Source organism: Chiroxiphia lanceolata, chromosome 8 (assembly GCF_009829145.1).
Source record: "Chiroxiphia lanceolata isolate bChiLan1 chromosome 8, bChiLan1.pri, whole genome shotgun sequence".
NCBI lineage: Eukaryota > Metazoa > Chordata > Aves > Passeriformes > Pipridae > Chiroxiphia > Chiroxiphia lanceolata.
The window spans coordinates 14,768,775-14,790,978 of record NC_045644.1 but is presented as its reverse complement, the minus strand read 5'-3'; the positions used below and the strand labels follow the sequence as shown (position 1 = coordinate 14,790,978).

The window sequence follows — 22,204 nt, the reverse complement described above, 5'->3', positions numbered from 1 at the left end:
AGCCGGGAGCGGCGCAGCTGGAGGCGGGAGCAGCGGCGGGAGGCAAGGCGGCGGTGCGGGATGCGCTCCCGCCGCCGCGGGGGCGCCGGGCGGACCCCCTGGCCCGTGAGTAGCGGTGTGGTTTTGCTGCTCCATGAAGTTTCCTGGGGACTCTGGGGCGGGGAGGGGCGGCGGGGGGCGGCTCTCAACTCCGGCACGGTCACCGGCCCGGGGAGAAGTTGGTGGAAGGCGGAGCAGGATCACAGGCAAGCAGCCTGTCCCCGAGACGTGGATGTGATGCGGAAGAGCGAGGCAGCAGGGAGCGAGATGGAAGGATACTGGGCTGGGGAGGACCGTGCTCAGGAGGCTGGAGCAGTGATGGGGGAGTGTGTGCTGGGACTGGAGAGCGCTGGTAGGGGCAGCAGGGTGGTGGACAGCGCCTCTTTATAGTGGCGCTTGTGCTTGGTCGTGACTGAGCCTGGGGACGAACTGGGGGCAGTGAAAAGAGGGGTCCAGCCATATACTTGCCTGCATGGGAAAGGGCTGGCTGTGTGCTGGTGAGTCTGAGACCCCAAGGACCTGGTGTCCCTTTGGGCCCAGCTCAGAGGCTAAGGTGACTGCTCATCTCCACACTGCATTAGCTGCTGCTGGCTGAGCCCCAGCCTGCCAGGTCCGGCACTGAGGAGTCCTGCATAGGAGGAACAAGCTCCAGCAGCGAGCAGACGTAGCAACAGGACCTGGGCTCACAGGCTTTGGCTGGAGCAGAGGCACTGCAGGGTCTGGGCTGCTTGGGGCCGAGGTGCTGTGGAGGGGGTACTGCTGGCACTCCTGGGCAGCCCAATTGTGGGAGAGGGGCTGCTGGGTCTGTGGGACATCTACCCGTCCTCTACCCTGACAGGTACAGCTCTGACAGCCTGGTAATAGCAGAAATGGGAATATGATGTTACTGGGGCACATGTAGCACGATGGCATGAGGTGCTGTGATGTCGCCATATTGTCACTGCTTTGGGGGGCCTTTGGGGTGCAATGAGGCCCTTGCTGCATGATGTCAAGAAATGTCGTAGAGGTGCTGGAGGTGACTGCGGACTGGGGTGGGATGTTGCTGCAGTGGTGGAGCATGACATCACTGGGGTGCATAGTGTGGAGGGCAGCAATGTCACGGTGGCATGCAGGATGGGGTGGCTGCACGGTGAACCAGCTCCCACTCTCCCCATTATGTGGATCAGGGGCTAGAGATGTGCATGTAGGTACAATGAGGAGCCCCAGGAACAGCATCTTCCCAGTCATGGTGAAGAGTCTGGAGCACAACCACCTACCTGCTTCATGGCTCCCATTCCAGTCCCATTCCACCCTCCCTGCAGGGCACTGTCATCCACAGCAATGCGTGGGAGCAGATGAGCCTTATGCACTGCATCCTGGCCCTGGAGCCAGCACCCTGCCCCTGTGCTGCTGGACTGCACCCTGCGTGGGTGCCCATGGCATCCACCCACTGCCTCTACTCCTGCCTGGCACCTTGGCTTTGTGTTACCAGGTTTAGCCACACTGAGCAAGCACCCTGGGATGACCACAACTCCTGAGGTGACCTTGCCACCAGATGCCACAACACAAGCCAGGACATGGCTCTACTGGGACAAGATAGACTGAGGTCTGCCCTGCGTGCAAACAAACCCCATTAGCTTCAAACATCAGGTGGAGCTTCATGCCAGGGCCTTGGTGCTATCAGCAGCACGCTGAGAACCATGAGACCTTTCTGCATGCAGAGCCTGAGCCTTCCTCCCTCTTCCCAAAATGGCCTGGCTCAGGGCTGTACATCCCTTCCCCATGGCACCAGTCACTGGATCCACTGGGAAAAGTCTTTTATCTCCAATCAGGAACATTATTTCCTCCTGGAAAAGCTCCATCCAGCTTGGAGGGATTTCAGCTGCAGCTGGATGAGGTGACGGAGTATCTGGGGAACAGGCCAAACTGTGGGGAGTGGGAGCTGGAAGGGGGAAAGACAGGGAGAGGCCTGCCAATGGCCTGGGGACAGCCACACATTGCCTGGCTGTGGCTGTGAGGTGGCGCTGCCCTGCAGGGCCAGGGGCTCGTGTGGCAGCCCTGCACCCGCACGTCCGCAATGCGGGCGGCTCTCCCACATGCTTACATTGGTGAGCCCAGAGTGGGACTGTGGCGAAGGTTTCTCTTCCTCCCTGTCCCCATCACATATGTCTTGAACGGAGCTTCTGCACCAGGGAAAGACCCAGGCTCCTGCCCCTGGAGAGCTGCTCTGGGCAGTATGGCAGAGTGATGGGCACAGTGCCCCAAGTCAGGCTGAGTGGTGAAGAGCACAGAGGGCAGCTGATTGTGCCTGGATCTATGGGAGGGTGTGGGTCATGCCAGGAAGCAAATAGGAGCAGCACAGGGTAAAGCTAGGGATACACACACATCTGCCTTTACAGTTCTGCCTGGGGTACTGATGGGGTTGGAGAGGAAAAGAGAGTAGGACTGGTGCAATGGGATGCAGGGCTCTGGGTGTGCTGGGCAGTGGGGTTGAAGTTTCCTCTGCAGCTAGAGGACAGCCTCTTTGTGCCCAGACAGGTGGGCCTGAAAGCTATTTGGTTGAGTCAGGGGAGTCCTGGACCCCCAAAGAGCCTGCCCCCCCAGAGGAGGCAGCAGCAAACTGCTCTCCACAACCTGGTGGGTCTGCCAGGATGTAAATCTGGGGTACCTTCCCCTCCCCAAAGTAGGCATATGTGGTACAATGCAGCTGCCACAGCTTCCTTTGCTTGCTGTCAGCGTCCAGTGGCATGGGGATCAGCTGGCAGAGGGGTCATTCATCTCTGTACCCATGCCAGTTTTGGGGAGGGTCTGTTCCTGGTTGGGGAGAGCAATCCTGCTCAGAGGAATGTCATAGTCACATGAAGCAGTGTCTCCCACCTTGATTGCCAGGTGCTCCAGCCATCCCTCCAGTTTGTGAGAGTGGGACAGGCTGGTTTTTCTGGGTTTTATTCCAGCTAGAGCACTGGCATGTGGGTTCATGCCCATAACCTGGGGATACACAGCTGGTTACTGGGCTCTTCCCCTCTGGTTGGGATTGCCTGGCCTGGGGTGAGGGGTGGCCCTCCTGATCACCTGTGCTACAGCCAGGTAGAGCCAGCTCCAAAATCTCCGCAGCCTTGCCAGCAGTGTTGGCAGACACTGTCCTCCGCAGTCCAGGTTAATTGAGCCTCTCCTCCCAGTCTCCCGTTCTTCCCAGCGTCTCCTTCTCAGGGCCACATCCCTGTGCAAAAACCTTCCCTGGCCAGGCTGGAAGGAGCTCACCCTGCAGAGGTACTGGAAGGAACAGTGCCAGCCGGCTGGGGAAACTGATGCACATGGAAGTCACCTGGCAGAGTATCCTCATGTTCTCCCCATGGCCTTCCCCAGCTCTGGAAGACCAACTAGACAGAGAACAAGTTCCTCAGCCTGGTGAATGCCTGCTTCCTCTGGTCCTGCCAAGGGAGCAGTGATTGGTATTGTAACTTGCCAGGAATTTGGATGCCAGTGGCCCCTTGGGGCAGAGCAAGCTGGGCCTGAGCCCGGCTTTGTCAGCATCCCACAGCCCTCCTTCTGCTTCCCCAGTCCCTCCCACGGGTTGTACTCCTGCTCAGCCCCAGCCTCCCCAGTCCCTCCCAAGTACTCCTGCTCAGCCCCAGCTCACTGGTCTTGTCCCAGGGAAGCCCTGAAGGTGAGGACCAAGGGGGTTACATGCACAGGAATGCCAGAGCTGTTGCAGTGCCAAGGGGTCAAGGGGCGGGTGTTGTGGCACAGGTTGGTGTGATATGGCAAGGAGTGGAAAGAGAGTGTCTCCTGTGCAAGGGCAATGGGGCTGCTTGGGCATTGTGCATTGTGGAGCAGGGTCTCCTCCTGGAGCTGATGAGCTGCAGGTCTCTCCCAGGTGTCCAAGATGCTGGCACTGTGCCTACTGTCCCTGGCCTGGATCAGTGAGGGCTTCCAGCGCAGCGAGCCCATGTTCACAGCCGTCACCGACCGCCTCCTCCCACCTGACTACGACAGCAACCCCACACAGCTCAACTATGGTGTGGCTGTCACTGACCTGGATGCTGACGGTGACTTCGAGATTGTGGTGGCAGGGTGAGTGGTGCACTAGTGCCTCAGTGCCAGCAGGACCTGGTGGCCCTGCAGGGCCAGGAAGTCCTCCCTCTTCTGTGGGCTTGTGGCTGGCTGGGTGGTTGTGCACAAAGCAGGGTGGGATGGGGGTCTGCGTGTGTGTGTGTGTGTGTGTGTGTGTGTGTGTGTGTGTGTGTGTGTGTGTGTGTGTGCATGCGTGCGCACCCACATAGGGTGTTGGTTCCAGCTGAGTGTCTGTGTAGGACCACGTGAGTGCCCCCATCGGTCCCCGCTCTGGGGCAGTGGCAGCTGCCCAGGAGCTGGGGTCCACCCTGCAGTGCAGAGCCAGCGTGTCCCCAAGCTGTCTCGGCTCCGCTGACAGGACTCAGCGCTCTCCGGAGATTCAGTTAATTGGCTGGAGGTTTTTTATAGCCCTTTATTGGAGTGATAGCTGGGAAGGGCTGGCAGGAGCTGGGGAGGCAGGGAGCTGTGTGCTGTGCTGCCAGTGCCCACATAGGGCTGGACACAGAACAGCTGCTGCTAGTGGGTCACAGACAGAAGGGACCATGGTGCAGGCTCTGTGTGTGTGTGCTGGCACGGCTGTGAGCTGCCGCTGAAGGGTGTTTGTGTAGACACCACCACTGTCATCCCCAAACAAGGGGGATGACACACACAGGTGTGCCCACCTGGAGAGTGTCCCTTACCCCCACGGCTCCCATCCAGTGGGATGGAGGCACAGCGGTGGCAAGCAGAGTGTAGCCCTGCTGCTGCTCTGAGCATCCCCCTGAGGCAGGAAACCATGGGCAACACTGAGGACTCCAGAGAGGTCTGGGCCACTACTCCCAGCCATGCTGAGTCAAGAAGCCAGCTGGGGTTTTGTAAGCAGTTGTGGTGCCCGTTGTATAACTTGTTTACTGGTGCATCGGGCAGGAACGGGCGGGGAGCCAGTGGTACGCACCTTGCTGAGAGGATTTGCCTTGTGTGCCCATTTCCCTGCCCTGGGAAAGGGCTGCAAGCAGGGACCTGCACTTCATCCTGCCCTGCTGGCTGCCTGGCCCTCACCACTGCCCTGGTGTTGCCCTGTAGTATGCAGGTGGACATGGGATGCCTGACACAGCCCTTGGCCTCCATAGACCGTGCAGGTCTCTGCAGTGCCCATAACAGGGAAAATCCAGTTTCACACTCAGTGTCCCCTTTAGGATGGAACAGGGGCTTTCATCCTGTCCCCAAGCCTCAGGAAGCCATCCCCCCTGCTCACACTCACAGGTACAACGGCCCCAACCTGGTGCTCAAGTATGACAAGGCCCAGGGGCGGCTGGTGAACGTGGCAGAGGATGAGCGGGGCTCCCCATACTATGCGCTGCGGGACCGTCAGGGCCACGCCATCGGTGTGACAGCCTGTGACATCGATGGCGATGGCCGTGAGGAGATCTACTTCCTCAACACCAACAATGCCTTCTCTGGTGAGTCCCACTGGCAGTTGTGCCCCGAGACCCCAGCACGGCCGCCCGCGACCTTCGGTGCATGAGGGATGTGTGCGGGCTGGAGTTAATTTCTCAGTTGAGTGGCTCCATTGATTGATGGCAGCACGGGTGGGACACTGAGCCCAGCCAGCCACCGAGTCAGCACTTCCAGCTGCCCATCGCCCTCCCGGCAGCACCCCAAGCAGGACAGAAGCTTCCCCATCACCCCCAGGGCTGCCCTGGCACAGAGCCTGCACTGCAAATCCCCACTGTGCCCTGCAGCAGTTGTGCCCCTCTGTCTCGTGGCTCTCCTGTGCCTGCTGAACCAAATCAGGTCTAATCCTGCCCTGCTGGTGCTGTCCCAGTTTCTGGCATGAGTGTCATGGGGAAAAGACCTAAGTGCCCCAATCTGGCACTGGGAATCCCCAGAGCTCCCTCGCTTGGTGCTTCAGCCCAGCTCTGCCCTGTGTCCCTGACCTCCAGGCAGCAGATCTGCCTTCCTGATGCTCCTAATTACCTGGGCTGGTGGTGGCTGCCAGCACACCTGTCCCTAAATCAGGCGCTGCCATTGCCGCTGTCACAAGCAGTGCAGCTTGCTGCCTGTACCTGGCACCGAATCGATTCTTTTTTTTTTTTTTCTCTTTTACCTTCCTGGAGATGATCTACAGGGCTGCACCCATTGGGACACATTTTACCTTAATAAGTTGATTCTTCTGTGTGTCTCCAGGTGGCCATTAAGGGTCATGGGGGCTCTTGCAGCAGCAACCCAGCCCTGGGCACTGTAGGGGACTGTGGAGACAGCAGAGGTTTGGGATGCTTTGGGAAAAGCGTACCTCCTCCACAGCCTCCCCTGCTGCAGGGCACCCTCCCCAGAAGGAGGTGGGATGCTGCAGGCCACTGACCCGTACCCCCCTCCAGGCATGGCCACCTACACAGACAAGCTCTTCAAGCTCCGTAATGGGCGCTGGGAGGACATCCTGAGCGATGAGGTGAACCAGGACGTGGCTAGCCGCTTTGCTGGGCGTTCTGTTGCCTGCGTGGACCGGACGGTGAGCAGGCAGGGCTCTGTGGGCAGGGGCATCTCTGCTCCCTTCCCACCCCCAGTCCCCTCCAGTGGAGTCCTGGGGGACCACTTCCCTTACTAGCCCAATCCCACCCCTGCCAATGGGGCCAGAAGTGCCCCCCAGCAGCCTGTGACTGGCAGGGCTGGCAACTTCCCCAGCCGTGGGAACCGCGGATGCCTGTCCACATGGTTGCCACCAGCTGATAAACTTGCCTGTCGAGGTGATTTATGCTCCTGTCACCTGCTCTTTCTTCTTCCTCCTTCTCCAATGGTTTGTTTCCAAATGATTATCACTAAATCAGGGTGCAGCTGCTGCATGGGACAAGGAGGGTGGTGGAGACTGGGAGGACCTGGCACACCAGAGATGCTGGGAGGGGTAGCGTGCCCCATGCCAGCACTGTGAGCCTGTGGACCAGAGAGCTTCTGAAGGAAAAAGTGCACATACCCACTCCAGGGATGTTTTGCCATGGGCTTTGCAGAGCTCTTGCTCAGCACACAGTAGCAGTGCCTGCTCCCACAGAGCAATGAAGGCATCCACAGCAGGGATCCTGTGGTCCCCGTGGAGATGGGTTGTGGGTGGCTGGGTACTGAGGTGGTGCTGCTGGCTGCAGGGCTCCGGAAGGTACTCCATTTACATCGCCAACTATGCCAGCGGCAATGTGGGCCCCCATGCCCTGATTGAGATGGATGTGGCTGCCAGCGATCCCGCCCGTGGTGTCGTGGTGCTGATGGACGTGTCTGCCCAGGCTGGCGTCAGCAAGTACACAGGTACCCGGCAGCTGTGGCCCCGTGGAGGGGACAGGGCACTGCTGTGCATGGTGAGCGTGGGACCCCGCTGTGGCGGGGCTGTGCAGCCGCGTATTGAGCTGCCTGACTGCCCCATCTAGTGGCAGCCCCGGGGCCGGGGAAGGGACCGGGACCACGGGATGCCCACCTGGCAGGACCCCCGTGCCCGCCATCACTTGGGCTGATCCCTCCAGACCTCGCAGCATCCACAGGGAACTTAGTGGGACTTGGGGCTGTAGGCACAGGAGCGGGGCAGCGGGGAGTGTGCCAGCCTCTGCCTCGTGCTGCCCCATCGCCACGGGGACCGCTGCATTCCCCAGTGATAAATTGACACTAATTAGGAGTGTTGTCACCATGGCGATGGCAGTGATTAGGATTGGGAGTAAAACAACCGGCTTCCAGGCTCAATTAGCTCCTGATGAGAGGGATTGGAGGTGGGCAAGGAGGGACATAGGCAGTGGGAAGGGGGGGGTGGGGCTCGGAGCACTGGGTGGGAAACACTGAGGGAACACGGGGAGCACAAACACCTCTGGGGTAGCTGTCCCCTCACTCCCGGGCTTCTGTCTCTAGGGGGCCGTGGAGTGGCTGTGGGCCCCATCCTGAGTGACAGTGCCTCTGACATATTCTGCGGTAATGAAAACAGCCCCAATTTCCTCTTCCGCAACTGGGGGGATGGGACGTACAGGGACGTGGCGGCTGCTGTGGGTGAGTAGAGGGACCCTGGAGGAGCACCCAGACTTTGGGGACCTAGGAGCAGGCTGGTTCTGCCTGTCCCCGCGTGCACAGGATGAGTGCAGGGTGGAGGGACAGCCTTGAGGAACCAGAGCCCCACTGACCACCGGGCAGGGAGTGAGGTGCATTGGGGCATCCGTCAGCACAGGGGTGCAGCCCTGTGCGTGGGGGACGTTCCGGGAGGCAACTTGGGGTGAAGGAGGCAAGGAGGGGTTCCCGTCTCCCCCTGTCCCCTTGCGGTTCCCCAGGGCTGGATGACCCCTACCAGCACGGACGCGGTGTGGCGCTGGCTGACTTCAACCGTGACGGCCGAGTGGACATCGTCTATGGCAACTGGAACGGGCCGCACCGCCTCTACCTACAGAGTGGAGCCCCTGGGCGCATCCGATTCCGGGTGAGGGCTGGGGCTGGGATACACCCACCGATGGCTTTGCCATTGAGCCACCGCAGCCAGGGGAGCTGGCTTCATCCCGAGTTACCTTTGAGCCCCAATTCCCAGAGAGGAGGGGACCCGAAGAACCAAAGCAGGACCCAGTGTCCTGCTTCCTGTTCCCATTGTCACGCCATGCCCATCCCTTGTGCAGGACATCGCCACCCCCAAGTTCTCCATGCCATCCCCCGTCCGCACTGTCATTGCAGCTGACTTTGACAATGACCAGGAGCTGGAGGTTTTCTTCAACAACATCGCTTACCGCGGCTCCTCTGCCAACCGCCTCTTCCGGTAGGAGCCCGCTGGGTACTGGGGGATCTGGGGAGCCTGCACCCTGCTCTGGGAGACAAGCAGCCCTCACACCACAGCCAGGCTCACAGAGCTCTTCTCCAGCAGTGCCCCGGCTCAGGCTCAGCTAATAAAAGATGCCGTGACTGAGCCCTTCCCAGTGTCATTACCAGCCACTACAATCGTGCCTACAGCAGCCCCTGGGGTCCCCAGCACCGCTGATTAGCTGCTGTGTGGAAGCTTGTTCTTGACTCCTGTTAATTGTGAGGGTCAATTCCTCATTACTGCTGTGTAGCACCTCCTTGCCTGCTGTGTGGGGTGGTGGGAGATGGTTGTCTACCCGTGCTTGCACTTGTGGGTGGGTGGAGGGCAGTGGCTTGTCAAGGGGTCCTTGGGAGACATCACCAGCTCCTGGAGTGTTTGGAGATGTTGGTGCTGCTACTCTGCAGTTCAGAATCACAAGCTCTCGTGAAATTCCTGTTGCGCCTGCACTGAATGGGGACGTGCCAACAGGGCACAGTTGCATCGCCATCCCCACTGCATAGCCACCAGGACTGTCACCTCTACCATGATTCTGCGGGAGGGTCAGACACTGCCCAGGAGGGTTCTGAGTACAGCAGAGACTGGCATTAATACCCTGTGTGTGTTTGGCAGGCTCATCCGCAGGGAATACTCAGACCCCATCGTGGAAGAGCTGAATCCAGGGGATGCACTGGAACCTGATGGACGGGGCACGGGTGGGTCCCCCTGGCTCTGCTGGTGGAGGTCCATGTGCCACAGCTCTGCCTGGCACCTTCTATGACTGGGGATGCTGCATGGCTGGCTGAGTCATCTACCTGCTCCTCACCAGCAGGCTGGAGCTCCCATCATCCAGGAATGGCCCCATGCTTTCTCCTTCCATCCATACCCAACTAACAGTGCCATCTCCAGTTCCCCTGGGATTTGCTCTTGGGGGGCTCCTTCCTGGGTGCCCACTGTTCAAAGTCACCCTCTGTATTTGAGAGAGGGTGAGGCAGTTTCCTGTATCCCACAACCCTCCAGGCATTACCTGTCCCCTCCACTGCCCAGGATGCTGACACACCTGACTGCAGGATGTCACCCATATAGAGACACTTACTCCTACATTGGAGTCTTCCCTATTGCTCCTGCATGGCCAGAAATGCTGCTGTTGCCTGTGGAAGGCCGCACCAGCAGCAGGGTGTAGCGGTGGGAGATGTGGGGCCTGGCCCTAGGCATGACGTGATCCTGTCCTTGCAGGAGGTGCAGTGACAGATTTTGATGGCGATGGGATGCTGGACCTCATCCTATCCCATGGTGAGTCCATGGCACAGCCGATCTCCATCTTCAAGGGCACTCAGGTGAGTCAAGCAGGGGGTCCTTGTTGTTGTCCCCATCCCTTTTGTCGCTCCCAGCTCAGTCTCCTTGTTCCCTCCTCCCTTGCAGGGCAGAAGCAACAATTGGTTGCGAGTCATTCCCCGCACCCGCTTCGGGGCCTTTGCGCGGGGGGCCAAAGTGGTGCTGTTCACGCGACGCAGCGGGGCCCACCTGCGCATCATCGATGGCGGTTCGGGGTATCTCTGCGAGATGGAGCCCGTGGCACACTTTGGACTGGGTGAGACAGAGGGTCAAGGGGCTGCCTTCACCCCCAGCCTTCCCTGGCACTTCCCTGGGCAGGGTCCATGTCTGCTGCTCTGTTGTCCTGCAGCACAATAATCGTCAATGCCTGTCACCCTGGGTATGGCGGGCTCTGTGGGAGGCTGAGCAGGGTGCCCAGCTACTGCAGCTCTGCTGCCAGGGGCAGCTGCCCCCTTCCCCACCCTTTGCCTGCTGCTTTGCTCAGACACTAGGGCTTTCCCTGGGTTTTAGCCCTCCTCTGGCTCAGCATGACCAGCAGCCAAGCCCACAGGGGTGTATTTCTGGCCCTTGGCAGATCACCCCATTGTCCTCACCTACACCCCTTGGACTACATCTGTGTACACAGGCTGTCAGCATGAGCGCCTGGGGCCAGGCTCAGGGAGCAAGGAGCATTTGCCCCTCCCATCCCTACCACCCCACTGGCCTCCTTTTAGCCCCTGCCCATCCTGGAGACCCCCCCCTTTGATGGGCTGCCCGCCTGCAGGGCATGACGAAGCCAGCAGCCTGGAGGTGACCTGGCCAGATGGCCGTGTGGTGTCACGAGCTGTGGCCAGCAGTGAGACCAACTCTGTCCTGGAGGTCCCCTACCCCCTGGATGTAGAGGAGCCACTCATGCCTGCCCCGCTGGAGGTGAGGGCCGGGTGTGGATGCAAGGCGGGAGACTTTGGGGACAGGAATGAGGGGTTGGACTCTGCTGGCTCTGTGGCTGTCCAGGGCTGATTCCTCCCCATCCTGGCGGTCTCTGCTTCTCCCCAAATGCAGTGCGGGCAGGGATTCTCCCAGCACGAGAATGGACGCTGTGTAGGTGAGTGGCTGCTGGGGACACAGATGCGCCTGCACCCGGGATACTGCAACATGGCCCCAGGGGGGGACACAGGGACATCATTCTGTGCCTGCCACATGGCTCAGTGCCGGGTACAGCTGTCTGCTTGGCACGTGGCCTGGGGACAGGGCAGCAGCACGGCTCCAGAGGGGGACTGTGGTGTCACAGGAAGCAGCGAGAGTGCTGTGCTGTGGCGGGAGGCATGGCTGGCATGTGGCAGGCATTGTACTGGAGCTACGAGCAATGAAGGGGTGGCAGGGATGCAGCAGGGTGGCTGTGGCCATGCTGTGAACCTCCTGGGCGGTAGGCATGGCTTATGCATGGCTACCACTGGGGTGATCATCCAGCATGTACAGGGGGAACTGGAGGGGCCATGGCTGGCAGTCCCAAGCTCTTTGCCCAGCCATCTAATGCTGAAGACTCTCTTGCAGACACAAATGAGTGCACTGAGTTCCCCTTTGTCTGTCCCCGGGACAAGCCCATCTGCATCAACACCTATGGCGGGTACCGCTGTCGCAGCAACAAGCGCTGCAGCCGGGGCTTTGAACCCAACGAGGATGGCACAGCTTGTGTGGGTGAGTGATGGCTGGGACACCCTGACCCCATACCAGCTGGCAGCAGCCCCAAAGCACCACCTTGGGATGGTGCTGCACCCCAGATAAAGGCCTGGTCACATTCTGCAACTTGTTGGGTGGCTGTCCAGCCACCTCCACCCTCGCTCTGTCTGTTCATCCTGCGCCTCGCACCGAGTCACCACTGACTCCCCTTCTCTTTCTCTTTGTTTTTCTCTCTTGCTCCTTCTCTGTACAGCTCGAGTGGCCTTTTTTGGGGGATACCCCTCTGCTGGGAGCTGGCCCAGGCTCCCCCACAGTGCCCTCCTCCCTCTAGTTCTCGGACTCTGCCTTTGCCTCTATGCACTTTAATCCCTGCCTGTAACATGCCAGAGCAGCCTTGGTGGAAGGACCAGCTGGCTTCTGCCTGTCTCTCTCTCTTTTTCTCCATGTCCAACTGCCCTCGAAGCGCTGGCTGTGACCTGTCGGGGTGACCTGCAGTGGGACAGGCACGGACCTGGCTGTCCCATGCACCGTCGCTGGGAAAGCAGCCCTGGGGTAGAGCAGCAGAGCCCCTTCCCCAGCACCCCACTGCCCCAGTGCTGCTCCTGCCACGCTGGCACCTCCCAGGTGGTCACTTGCTCGTCGCCTCAATACCATGTGCCTGCTGGTTTGGCCTGCGACGTGTGTGCTTTGCCTGCCCCCTCCTCGGTGGTGGGGACCATCTCCCCAGCCCTGGCAGAGGAGGGTCTCCCCAGTCCTGCAGGGGCAGGACCCTCCTGCTCTGTTTTTTAATGTATTGACCCTACTGTTTGGAGTCGGACCCTGCTTAGTCTTCCAACCCTTCTCCCAGAGAACTCCCCAATAAACTATATCCCATCTATTAACCTGGCCTGCTGAGCTGTGCAGGGCAGGGCTGTGCCCATGCTTCTGCCCACCCTGCCCTGGGGCTGCATGGGGAAGGAGCTCAAGGTGGGGAGCATCCCTGCTATGACCCAGCTCTCCTTGCCTCAAGGCTGGGAGCTGGCTGGAGGGTGACAGTGACCCTGGGCAGCTCTGCATTGGGGACACAGCACTGGAGGGGCTGGGGTGCAGCAAGCAGCCCTACCTGCACTCCAGCAAAAGGACTGTGCTGGTGTGCCTTCTGCTGGTGTGCTGTAACCCCATGCTGCTCTCTTCCCCACTACCAGACATCGACGAGTGTGCTCAGGGCTTGCACAACTGCAGCCAGCTCTGCACCAACACCCCTGGGGCACACACCTGCCGCTGCCACCCAGGCTTCCGTCCCCTTGATCCTGCTGCCAGCCGGTGCCTGGGTGAGTACCTGCAGGCAGCAACTGGCTGCCCACCCGTGGCACCCAGCCTAGTGCAGCCATGCTGCCTTGGGAGCAGAAATGCTGTTTCCTGGGGTGCCCATTTGTGCTCACAGCCCTAGACCTGGAGGGTGGGATGGACAGACTATGGCTGTGCAGGAGTTTGTGGAGTAAGAAGGCATCTGCCACCCAGCAGCCTTGGGACAAGCAGTGGCAGGACCACCTGCCTTCATGTCCCAGGTTAACTCAGCCTGCCCCCGCTCATGCACCCTCCCTCCTTACCCGTGCCAAGTACCCTTGGCACTGCTCTGACCCTCTCTACTTCTTTACCAGACATAGATGAATGCCAGGCACAGCCTGGCCCCTGTGACCATATCTGCCACAACACCCACGGCTCCTTCCACTGCCACTGTCACCGCGGCTTCTCCCTGGGCGCCGGTGGGCGCTGCCAGCGCAACTAGCCTGCCCTGGCACAGCCAGGTGTCCCCTGCTCACCCCCAGCCCTGTTCCAGTTGCACTCGGTGCCAACTGAATAAACCCTTTCCTGCACTGGCTTCCTCGTGTGTCCCTGTCACTGGGGCCACTTGACTGCTACACAGGTCTGTCCCTGTCCTCCCATAGACTGCCCCATCTGCCCCATCCCTCACCCTCATTTCCCCCACAGTCACCATCCTCGTGGGGATCTGTACACACCAGTGTGATAAGGGATACCCAGCCTCATTCTGCCCCCATAATGTTGTCCTGCTCCCCCCCCCCCCCACCAGCACAAGAAGATGCAGGGCAGGCAGTGGGAGAAGAAGCGTGGGGTTTATTGAGGAAGGTCTCCATGCAGGGGGGCTCCAGCAGGAATGTTGAGGCCAGGGCCACCCCTCACACACGTCATGACCGAGCCAAAGGGAGTCCCACAGGGCAGAGTCCTCCCTCCAGGACCCCAGGAGAGAAATGCTGGCTCAGTTCAGCCCTGCACCTGGACAGGAGTTCTTCTCCTCGAGGTGCTGGATGTCACAGGGACCCTTGTATTTCCCCCTATCTGACCCTGGACCATGAACCTCCACACCTTGCAGCCACGCCCAGGTGCCCGTTGGGGTCCCCACCACAGGCCAGGCTGAGAATTAGGGTGCTGGTGGCAGATGCATGCAGGACACGTGGGCAGGGGAGGGCTCAGCAGTGTGAGAGGAAGGGTCCTGGTGGAGCTGCTCCACCAGGCACTGTCCTTGCATTGGAGCAGGTCATGGGGCAGTGCAGGCAGGGAGCTGCAGCCAGGTATGGGCAGGTTCTACCAGGACTGGGCAGGGAGCCTGCCTCAGCCATGCCACAGCTCAGCCTCAACTATACTGGGCCATGCATGAGCCCAGGGCACATGGCACAGGAGCAGGAGCCTGCCCAGCACTGCACCTCCCTGCCTTGGACACTGGGCTGGGGAGCTTTCTGGGTCCAGCTGGGGTTGGCACCAGCTCAGGGAGGGAGCAGAAGCAAGTGCCCAGTGTCATGGCAGTGCTGAAGGATGCTGCTGGTGAGGATGCTGCCAGCAAGGATCCACTGCCAGATGGGTGAGAGCATGTGGCCAAGGCTGGGGAGCAGCAACGGGCAGCATTTGGGGCAGGGCTGGGGAGAATGTATGGCACCATCATGCAAAAGAAGCGGCACCAGGGCTCTGCAGACACCCTGGGCAGTGGACACGCAGCAGCTGAGCCCATGCCGCAGCACCAAGAGCAGGGTGCCCCAAGGAGGGGGTGAAGCAAGAGCTCAGTGCCTGTGGGCATGGGGCTAAGTGTGCATCCCCCCCTTAGTGCTGCTGGGGGCTTTTCCAGTCCCCTGACTCCCCGATCCATGGCAACAGGGTGCTGCCACATGTGGCTGCCCACAGCAGGGCAAACCCCCTTTGCCTGGGGCAGGGACAGCAGCACCAAGAACACAGAGGGCTGCGGGAGCCCCTTGGCAACAGTTTGGCTCAGTGGGAAGCACCTGGGATACCCCAGCACTAGCCCCTGCCCACAGTGGGTCCGATCAGGGCCAGACTCACTGTGGGGGGCATGGAGTAGATGGGGGTGGGCAGCCCCACCGGGTAGCCACAGCCTTCCCCTCCCGCTCTCCCTGGGCTCAGAAGCGGGTGCTCTGGTAGTGCAGCCTGCGGAGCTCGGAGAGGCCACTGTCCCGGCAGTACGAGTCCCTGCAGGGACTCCCTGCCAGTCACCGGCCCCCCGCCCCACCTCCCCCACCGCTGCTGCTGCTGGAGCTGCCGCTGCTGGAGCTGCCACTGCTGCACCGGTCCTCGTAGATGGAGATTTCAATCTGGGCCCCGCTAAGGATCATCAGTGAAATGTGCTAGCCCAATTGCCTGGCAACCACTCCCAATGTCCCTCCGCCCCTTGCCATTCCCCCAGCACCCTGCTGCCCGCAGGATACAACCCTCATGCCACGTTCCAGAGGATCAGTGAGCAGCAGCCCCCGTGGCGCATAGATCTTCTCGTTCTGGTCCTGGATATACTTGGAGATCTTCTTCAGTACCTGCCAGCACACGGAGGGACACTCAGGGCCTGCCAGCAGTGCTGCCTGCTCTGGCCTTCAGCCCCCTGCTCCCTGTGCCATCCCTGAGCCATCCCTGTGCCTACTGCCAGACATGCCCATCCCCGAGCCCTCCCCTGCACCTCAGCACCTTCTCATAATGTGTCTCCATGCAAAGGAAGATGAAATAGGCAGTGGCACAGGCCAGGCACCCCTCCAGGTATGAGCTGCCCCCAATCTTCTCTGCCTCAGCGTAGAAGCCATTTAGGGTTTTCACAGTTTCCTCAAAGAGTTGCCGCTCAATCTAGGACAGAAACCAGAGTGAAGAGGAGTCTGGCCAGAGGCTGACTCCCTGCACCGCCCTGTCCCCATTCCTGAGGGGATCTGGGGAGCATTTAACTCTCTCCTCCCTGCCCAGCTGATGCCTCAGCTCACTGGCACCTGCCCACATCCCACCCATGCCAAGATCTGCTGAGCCTGCAGGCTTCACCAGAGCCTCCCAGTCCCCAGTAGCATCCAAGTCTTTGCACAGCAGGCAAGGTGACTGTGATTGCATGCACCCAGCAGCACTGGCTGGCCCAGGGCCATACCACATCCCATGGAGGCCCAACGCCTTTAGACCCCTCTACCCTCTGAGCCCCTATAAGGCACTGCCATAGGGCACCACCCTGTCAATCTGTCAGTCTTCCTACCCGGCTCTCCAGTTCAGGGGGAAACTTTGTCTGGAACTGGCATGTGGTCCCATCACTGTAATCCCGCTGCACGAACACCTTGGTGGCCAGGGACGCGCTGCGCCGCAGCTCCTGCAGGCTGTGCACCTGGGGGCAGTGGGTGATACAGGGGGGCTGCAGCCAGCGGGTGCCAGGCATCCCTGCTGGAGAGTTGGGGGCCTGAGGAGCAGCCATTCCCCCAGTGTCAGGGTCTGTAGGTTCGCACACCCCCCAGGATAGGGAACCCCTAGCATGGGCTGTGTCATGCCGTGAGCACAGCTCAGTGCTGGAGATGCAAAGCAAGTGGTGAGGGGAGGATGGTGGCAAGGGAAGGGTACTGTGGCAGCCCCCTGCTCAGACTGTGGGTGAATGAGTGTGCTCCCTGCCCCAGGCTGCTGTCAGAGCTCACCCATACTGGTTCCTGCATGCATGAGTGTGTGTTCACAGCAGGCCATGGCCCAGGGAGGGGACAGCCCCGTGTCCTAAGCAGTACCCCAGCACACAGCCAACCCAGCAGCTCCCAGGCAGGAAGACGGGAGTGAGCCGAGCAGGATCAGTGGCTGGGCAGCAAGGCTGCAGCAGTGGCACAGTAGGTGAGCAGGCTGCAGTGGGGAGGCTGCAGAAAAAGGATCAGCAGATCCAGCGGTAGATGCTAAGCCCTGATTCCCCATGGGGTGTGAAGGCCCGTGCTAGCCGCCCAAACTCTAGGTTGTGGGGTGGCTGGAGAGGTGGATAGAGGGACCAGGTTGTGCCAAGGGCGGGTCTAAGGCCCCTCCCTGCGCTTGCCCTGGGTGACATGGGGCCACCACCTGCTCTCTGCCCCACAGACCGTCTGTCCCTGGCCCACGTCCCGCCCACGGCATCTGAGACAGGGACCCCGAGTCCCACAGCCATCCCTCTCCCCGGGGTGCCCCAACCCGAACCCACGCTGCTCCCTCCACCAAAGGTACTCTGCACCCACCCTGCACCCCCACCCACACTCCTTCAGGCACCCCATATACACACCGGCCTTTTCGTGCGCACAGACCCCTCGCAGCCCCCGGTCCCACACTCCCCCCGCACGGACCCCAGCGCCGCGCTGTCCTCCCGCAGCAGCACCCCTCGCGGAGCCCTCGCCCCGCCGCGCCCAGGCAGCCGGTGGCGGCGAGCAGGGCAGGGCGGAGCGGGGGGGCTCCGCCGCAGCGCGGCCCCGGGAGGTGCCGCCGCCGGGGTGCCCCCGCCCTGCCGCCGCGCACCCACCTCCGTGGCCATGGCGCGGCGGGCGCCGGGCCGGGCTGTGCCGTGCCGGGGAGGCCGGACCGGACCGGACCGGCGCCGTCACCGGGGCCGTGCGGAGCCTCTCGGGGCCGGGCGCTGTCCGCGGTGCTGCCGAGCCGAGCGGCGGAGGCGGGCCCGGCCGCCCGTGTGCGCAGCCGCCCGGTCCGCCGCGGCCCGCCCCGAGGCACCGGGGATGGGCGCCCGCTGGTACCGGCACGGGACCCCTGCAGGACGCGGCCCCCTTGCTGCGGACGGCGGTACCCGCTGCCCCGCGGCTGGCCCTGGAGAGGGGCTTAGAGGGAGGGCTGCTGCTGGGTGTCCCCGGGGGTCTGGCACGGCGGGTAGCGGAGCCTGGGTGCCTTTGGGATGCAGCTGTAGGTCCCTATGGGGGAACTTGGCTGCCGAGGGGGTGCTGCTGGAGGTAACAGGGGGTCTGGGCGGCCGTGAGGCTGGAATGGCAGCGATTTGGGGAGTCGACCGTGGGGCTGGCAGTTTGCCGTGCCAAGGGCCCTCGTCTGAAGCTGTTTGTTTGCGAAGGAGTTGCAGCTGGCGCTGCTGTCGCAGGGCGGGCAGACATCAAAGACAGAGCTAACGAAATCCCTATTATCTCTGCCCATTGACAGCTCAATTAGAGCCGGAGAAATGCCAAACGGGGGGAAGAGACGCTCTCCCGAGAGGTGAAGGAGGGGGCGGCTCCTAGCTGGGACCGTGGTGGGGTGAGAGGGATGCAGTAGCTGGGCACAGGGCCCTTGGCAGACAAGAAAGCAGCCAGCCCTTCCCTCAACACCTGGGTGATGCTGGAGGCAGCGCAGGGCCCTGCCAGCATGTATGCCTTGTCAGGGAACACAGCTAACACACACAACTAATACAAAGAACACGGTGAACACAGCAAACATAGCATGGCCAGCTGCCCGCAGTGCAGGGGCAGCTCTGTCTGACTTCTGATCCCCCCGCCCTGAGCACCAGTGCAGGCTTTGGGCAGGGCAAATAGAGGCAGAGCCCTGGGGTGGTTGGTGCGCAATCCCCATTCTCTAGAGCAGGCAGGGTTTGTTACCGGGGGACCAAAGGACACATACAGTCAGGGACCCCAGTTGGAGGACACATCTCCCCCACAGACACAAAGCTATGGATCCCATAGTTTTTGGGGAAACCTCTTGCTCCCATGGTTCAGAGCAGCCCTGCCAGCCAACAGCCCGGAGCAGTGAGGTACACCCTGCCCTGACAGTGCCACAAAACCAAAGGACACCCCCTCAGGGGGTGGCGTGTGAAGTCTCCCATGCACCCAAACACATACATGCACACTGGCACAGGCACTCATGCATGCAATCAGACGCCCACATTTGCCCACATACCCCATGTACCCCAGGCATGCACTCTGATGCACATGCATTGTGCTCACACTCCCAAGCATGTCCCCAGATGTCCCCAAACCGAGACTCTGCATCCCATCTCCCTCCCGTGCTGCATGTCACTGCCACGTCAGTGCTCTCCTGCCCACCTGGCAGGTCCTGCCAGTTGCCATGGCAATGCTGTGCCTGCCAAGAGATGAAGTTTGCTCTCCTGTGCTGCAGTGAGGGGCCAAGAGCAGTCAGGGGGCTTTAGCTGTCCCCGCCACCCCAGGCTCTGCCCATCATCCTCCACCTGTAGTGTTGCCCCAGGGTTGTCTCTTCTCTGGCTGCACCAACCCAAGTTCTGGGCTCCATTTGTCTCACAAGCCATGGACCTGCTCTCTGCAGCACCAGGGCACGTGTCAAGAAGTATCCTTTGTCATCCCTTTGACATCACCCCATTATGGGGAGCCACTCTCTGCCAGCCATACTGCCCAGTGACAGGCAGGACACAGACAGTCCTGACCTGACCCAAAGTGCTCCCCATCACCATGCAGCCCCTGGCCCTACCTGTGGTATCTGTGGTCCCCAGCACCTCCAGAGCACACCAGGGTCTACCAGCTCCCCCAGGCAGGGTGCACCATCAGGGGCTTTCCAGTTTTAACCAGAGTAGGGATAGACCCTGCTGGTTCCCATGCAGAAGAAATAGGCTGCTGCCATGCCATGCTATGACAGGTCTTGCCATGCTGTGCCATGGCTTCCAGCAAGGCAGGTCAGAAGTCGAGGGGGCTGGCATAGCCAAAGGGATCCCAGGAAGTAGGATCAGGGACAGTAAGAGCTCAGGGTAGCCCTAAAGTGCTGCATGGCCCTGTTGCTCCCTCAACCCCAGCACTGTCAGGGGGGCTGGCAAGGTGCCTGCAGCAACAGGGCTCTGTCCCTTTTGCTCCATCTGCTCAGCCCTGAGGGACTATTTTTAGGCTGCCCTGCAGCAGGGATAGGCATGGCTGCTGCCAGTGCTGCCTTTACTCCCCTACTTGACTTTTCTTCTGTGCCTGGAGTGAAGCGACTCTGACCTGTCTTGCACAGGCCCCTTGGATCAGATCTCCTTTTGCCTCTGGCTCTGGCTAGCTGCCCATAGGCCCTGCCCCTGGCCCGATGGGACAGACACAGGACATACTTAGGATCCCTATGGCCAACCCTGCAAAAGACAGTATGCCTGTGCCCATCACATCACAGCAGCCATGCCCCAGCAGTGCCCCTGTTTCAGCCCCTGCACTTGGCTCCCAGACCAGGAACAGGGCGTGTCCCTAGTGTGTCTCTGGGTACACACTTCTGCACCCCATCCCAGCATCTCAACCCTCCCTGTAGCCCCAGCAGGGTGGTGGGAGGCCATGGAGGACAGCTGGAGTCCTGCAACCAGTCCAGGACCAACCCCTGGGGCCCCATCCTGCACCCACTGCCTGCTGAGCCCCCTCTCCTGCCTGTCAGGGCTGTCAGCGGCTCCAGCTCTGCTTCAAAGAGGCCACAACAGGGCCAGGTCCTGGCAGCTGCTTCCCACAGCACTGGGAGGACTTTCATTATTGGTGGGGGAGCATGAGATCACCATCCAGTGAGGACAACAGTGACATTTTGGAGGCACAAAGGCAGCGGGGCAATATGATTAGCTGATAACCTTTCCTGAGAGATGCCAGGTGTGTGCACCTGTGGGGGGGGAGGGGGACACGTCCCCCACGCTGTGAGCCTCTGGAAAACAGCTCCAAGTGCCTCAGCCTGCCCCTTCACGCAGGACATGGAGACTGCCCCAAACTGGGGCCACTGACCCTACCGACTGAGCACTCCGAGAGTGGGCCCCCCTCTGCGGCATCTGCAAGCACTGCCATGTTCAGCTGTGTCCATACCAAGGGGTGGTTCTGGTGCACCCCACTACACTGGGAGCCCCTGCAGAGGGTGGGGACAGCCCCTTAGCACATCCCAAGGAAGTCAACAGGTGCTAGGGGACTCAGCATCCTCCTGCAAACAGGCAAGCAGAGGAGGATGTGGTTTTGGAGCCAGGTGCTGAGGTCTGACTTTAGCAAAGGTGCCAGCTGAGAGCTGAGGCTGTGCAAGAATTCCTATCACACAGGGATGGGGCTGTGCTGGGAGCAAACATGGGTGGCTTTTCCCACCTCCCCAGTGGGGTGGGGAGGGGCAAACAGCACTGCATAGGAGGTTCCCATGTGTGGTGCTACATCGTGAAGGAAAGAGACTCTTCCTCAGAGGGTCCCCCACATGGGACATGCCCCCTCCCTGCCCTGCTGAGCAGGACCAGGTGCTGGGGGCCAGGACCGGGGTGTCCGGCAGTGAACAGGGAGGGTCTGTTTGCAAGCTGGCAGGAACTGGGTAGGGCCAGGAGGTGCTGGGTCGGGGCTGGGAGAGCGCGTCAGCTCCGCAGCTGGGCTGGGAACGCTGCCAGCACATTCCTGGGGCTGCCGGGCAAGTGAGTGTGTGTGGGCGCAGGGCAAGTGCACAGACACCACTGACCCTGTGCGCTGCCCACCCTGATGGTTCCACATTGCCCCCGGGCTACCTCGACCCCACAGTGTCCCCAGTTGTGCCCCAAACTCCCACAGGCACTCCCAGGCAGGGCCACCCCCCACGGAGCTGTGCTGCCAGCCCAGCATTGCCCCCCAGCCAGGGTGCTCTCTCCTTTCAGCAGCTGGACACCCTCAGACACGTGTCCCTGCACAGACAGTCCCAGCGTGCTGTCCCTTCCTGAGGGCCCCCGAATGGTCAGCCCCAGTGTGCTGTCCTCTCCCAGACATCCCTGCTCCACAGTGAGTGCATCCCATGTCCAGCACTGGCATAGCCCAAGAACCAGGATGGGAAGGACAGTAGGATGGGAGAGAACCCACCCAGCCCAGTCAGCCCACCCAGGCCCAGGGGATGCATCTTTACTCACAGAAACAAGGTCAGTAGCACCCAAAACTGAGGCAGGAGAGTGGGACACAAGGATGGAAAGAGGAGGCCAAGGTCCTTCTCAGCATCTCATTTCCCAGGAGCTTCCTGCTCCCCCAGCTCAGATCTCCTCTGTGCTACAACCAGGCACAGGTCCTCCACAGGGAGGGCCTGGAGTGTCAATGGGGTACCCTCAGGGGGATGTCCTCTTACCCTGCCACTCTGGCTCACCGTCCCTGAGGTCCCCACCGCAGAGGGGGCAGCTCCCATGGCCCCACTTCTGTCCTCGCTGCTGTGACAGGCAACACAGGCAGTGAC

General features: G+C 61.0%; 2 protein-coding genes across 10 annotated transcripts; one reads left to right on the top strand and one right to left on the bottom strand.

The window, feature by feature from the left end:
• On the top strand, positions 1–13,707 carry CRTAC1 (cartilage acidic protein 1). 7 transcript variants are annotated; one of them, XM_032695328.1, is made up of 17 exons: positions 22–105; positions 3,896–4,092; positions 5,335–5,531; positions 6,450–6,580; positions 7,206–7,362; positions 7,951–8,085; positions 8,361–8,506; positions 8,697–8,833; positions 9,485–9,567; positions 10,088–10,188; positions 10,274–10,442; positions 10,950–11,095; positions 11,228–11,270; positions 11,720–11,863; positions 13,030–13,155; positions 13,312–13,392; positions 13,486–13,707. In XM_032695328.1, the coding sequence occupies exons 1-17, from the start codon at positions 61–63 to the stop codon at positions 13,611–13,613; spliced, it is 2,166 nt and encodes a 721-aa protein (XP_032551219.1). In that variant the 5' UTR covers positions 22–60; the 3' UTR covers positions 13,614–13,707. The 7 variants fall into 7 exon arrangements, 6 of the variants coding, with proteins under 6 accessions (XP_032551222.1, XP_032551219.1, XP_032551220.1 ...); XM_032695329.1 differs by lacking the exon at positions 13,312–13,392; XM_032695331.1 differs by lacking the exons at positions 13,030–13,155; positions 13,312–13,392; positions 13,486–13,707 and adding an exon at positions 12,099–12,508 and having other exon boundaries at positions 1–105.
• A 228-nt stretch (positions 13,708–13,935) lies between these two features.
• GOLGA7B (golgin A7 family member B) lies at positions 13,936–22,195 on the bottom strand. 3 transcript variants are annotated; one of them, XM_032695337.1, is made up of 5 exons: positions 22,100–22,195; positions 16,350–16,475; positions 15,809–15,961; positions 15,559–15,660; positions 13,936–15,444 (listed from the first exon to the last, which is right to left on the bottom strand). In XM_032695337.1, exons 1-5 carry the CDS (start codon positions 22,154–22,156, stop codon positions 15,343–15,345), a joined length of 540 nt encoding a protein of 179 aa, XP_032551228.1. In that variant the 5' UTR covers positions 22,157–22,195; the 3' UTR covers positions 13,936–15,342. The 3 variants fall into 3 exon arrangements, with proteins under 3 accessions (XP_032551228.1, XP_032551226.1, XP_032551227.1); XM_032695335.1 differs by lacking the exon at positions 22,100–22,195 and adding an exon at positions 19,024–19,124; XM_032695336.1 differs by lacking the exon at positions 22,100–22,195 and adding an exon at positions 17,607–17,704.
• Positions 22,196–22,204: the final 9 nt, after the last annotated feature.

Coding starts and splice junctions, on each gene's coding strand:
- CRTAC1 (XM_032695328.1), top strand. CDS start 61: ATGCGCTCCCGCCGCCGCGGGGGCGCCGGGCGGACCCCCTGGCCC. Junction 4,093..5,334: donor TTCGAGATTGTGGTGGCAGG/GTGAGTGGTGCA, acceptor TCACACTCACAG/GTACAACGGCCCCAACCTGG. Junction 7,363..7,950: donor TGGCGTCAGCAAGTACACAG/GTACCCGGCAGC, acceptor TTCTGTCTCTAG/GGGGCCGTGGAGTGGCTGTG.
- GOLGA7B (XM_032695337.1), bottom strand. CDS start 22,156: ATGGGAGCTGCCCCCTCTGCGGTGGGGACCTCAGGGACGGTGAGCCAG. Junction 16,476..22,099: donor CGGTGAGCCAGAGTGGCAGG/GTAAGAGGACAT, acceptor CACTGCCCCCAG/GTGCACAGCCTGCAGGAGCT. Junction 15,661..15,808: donor TGGAGACACATTATGAGAAG/GTGCTGAGGTGC, acceptor GTGTGCTGGCAG/GTACTGAAGAAGATCTCCAA.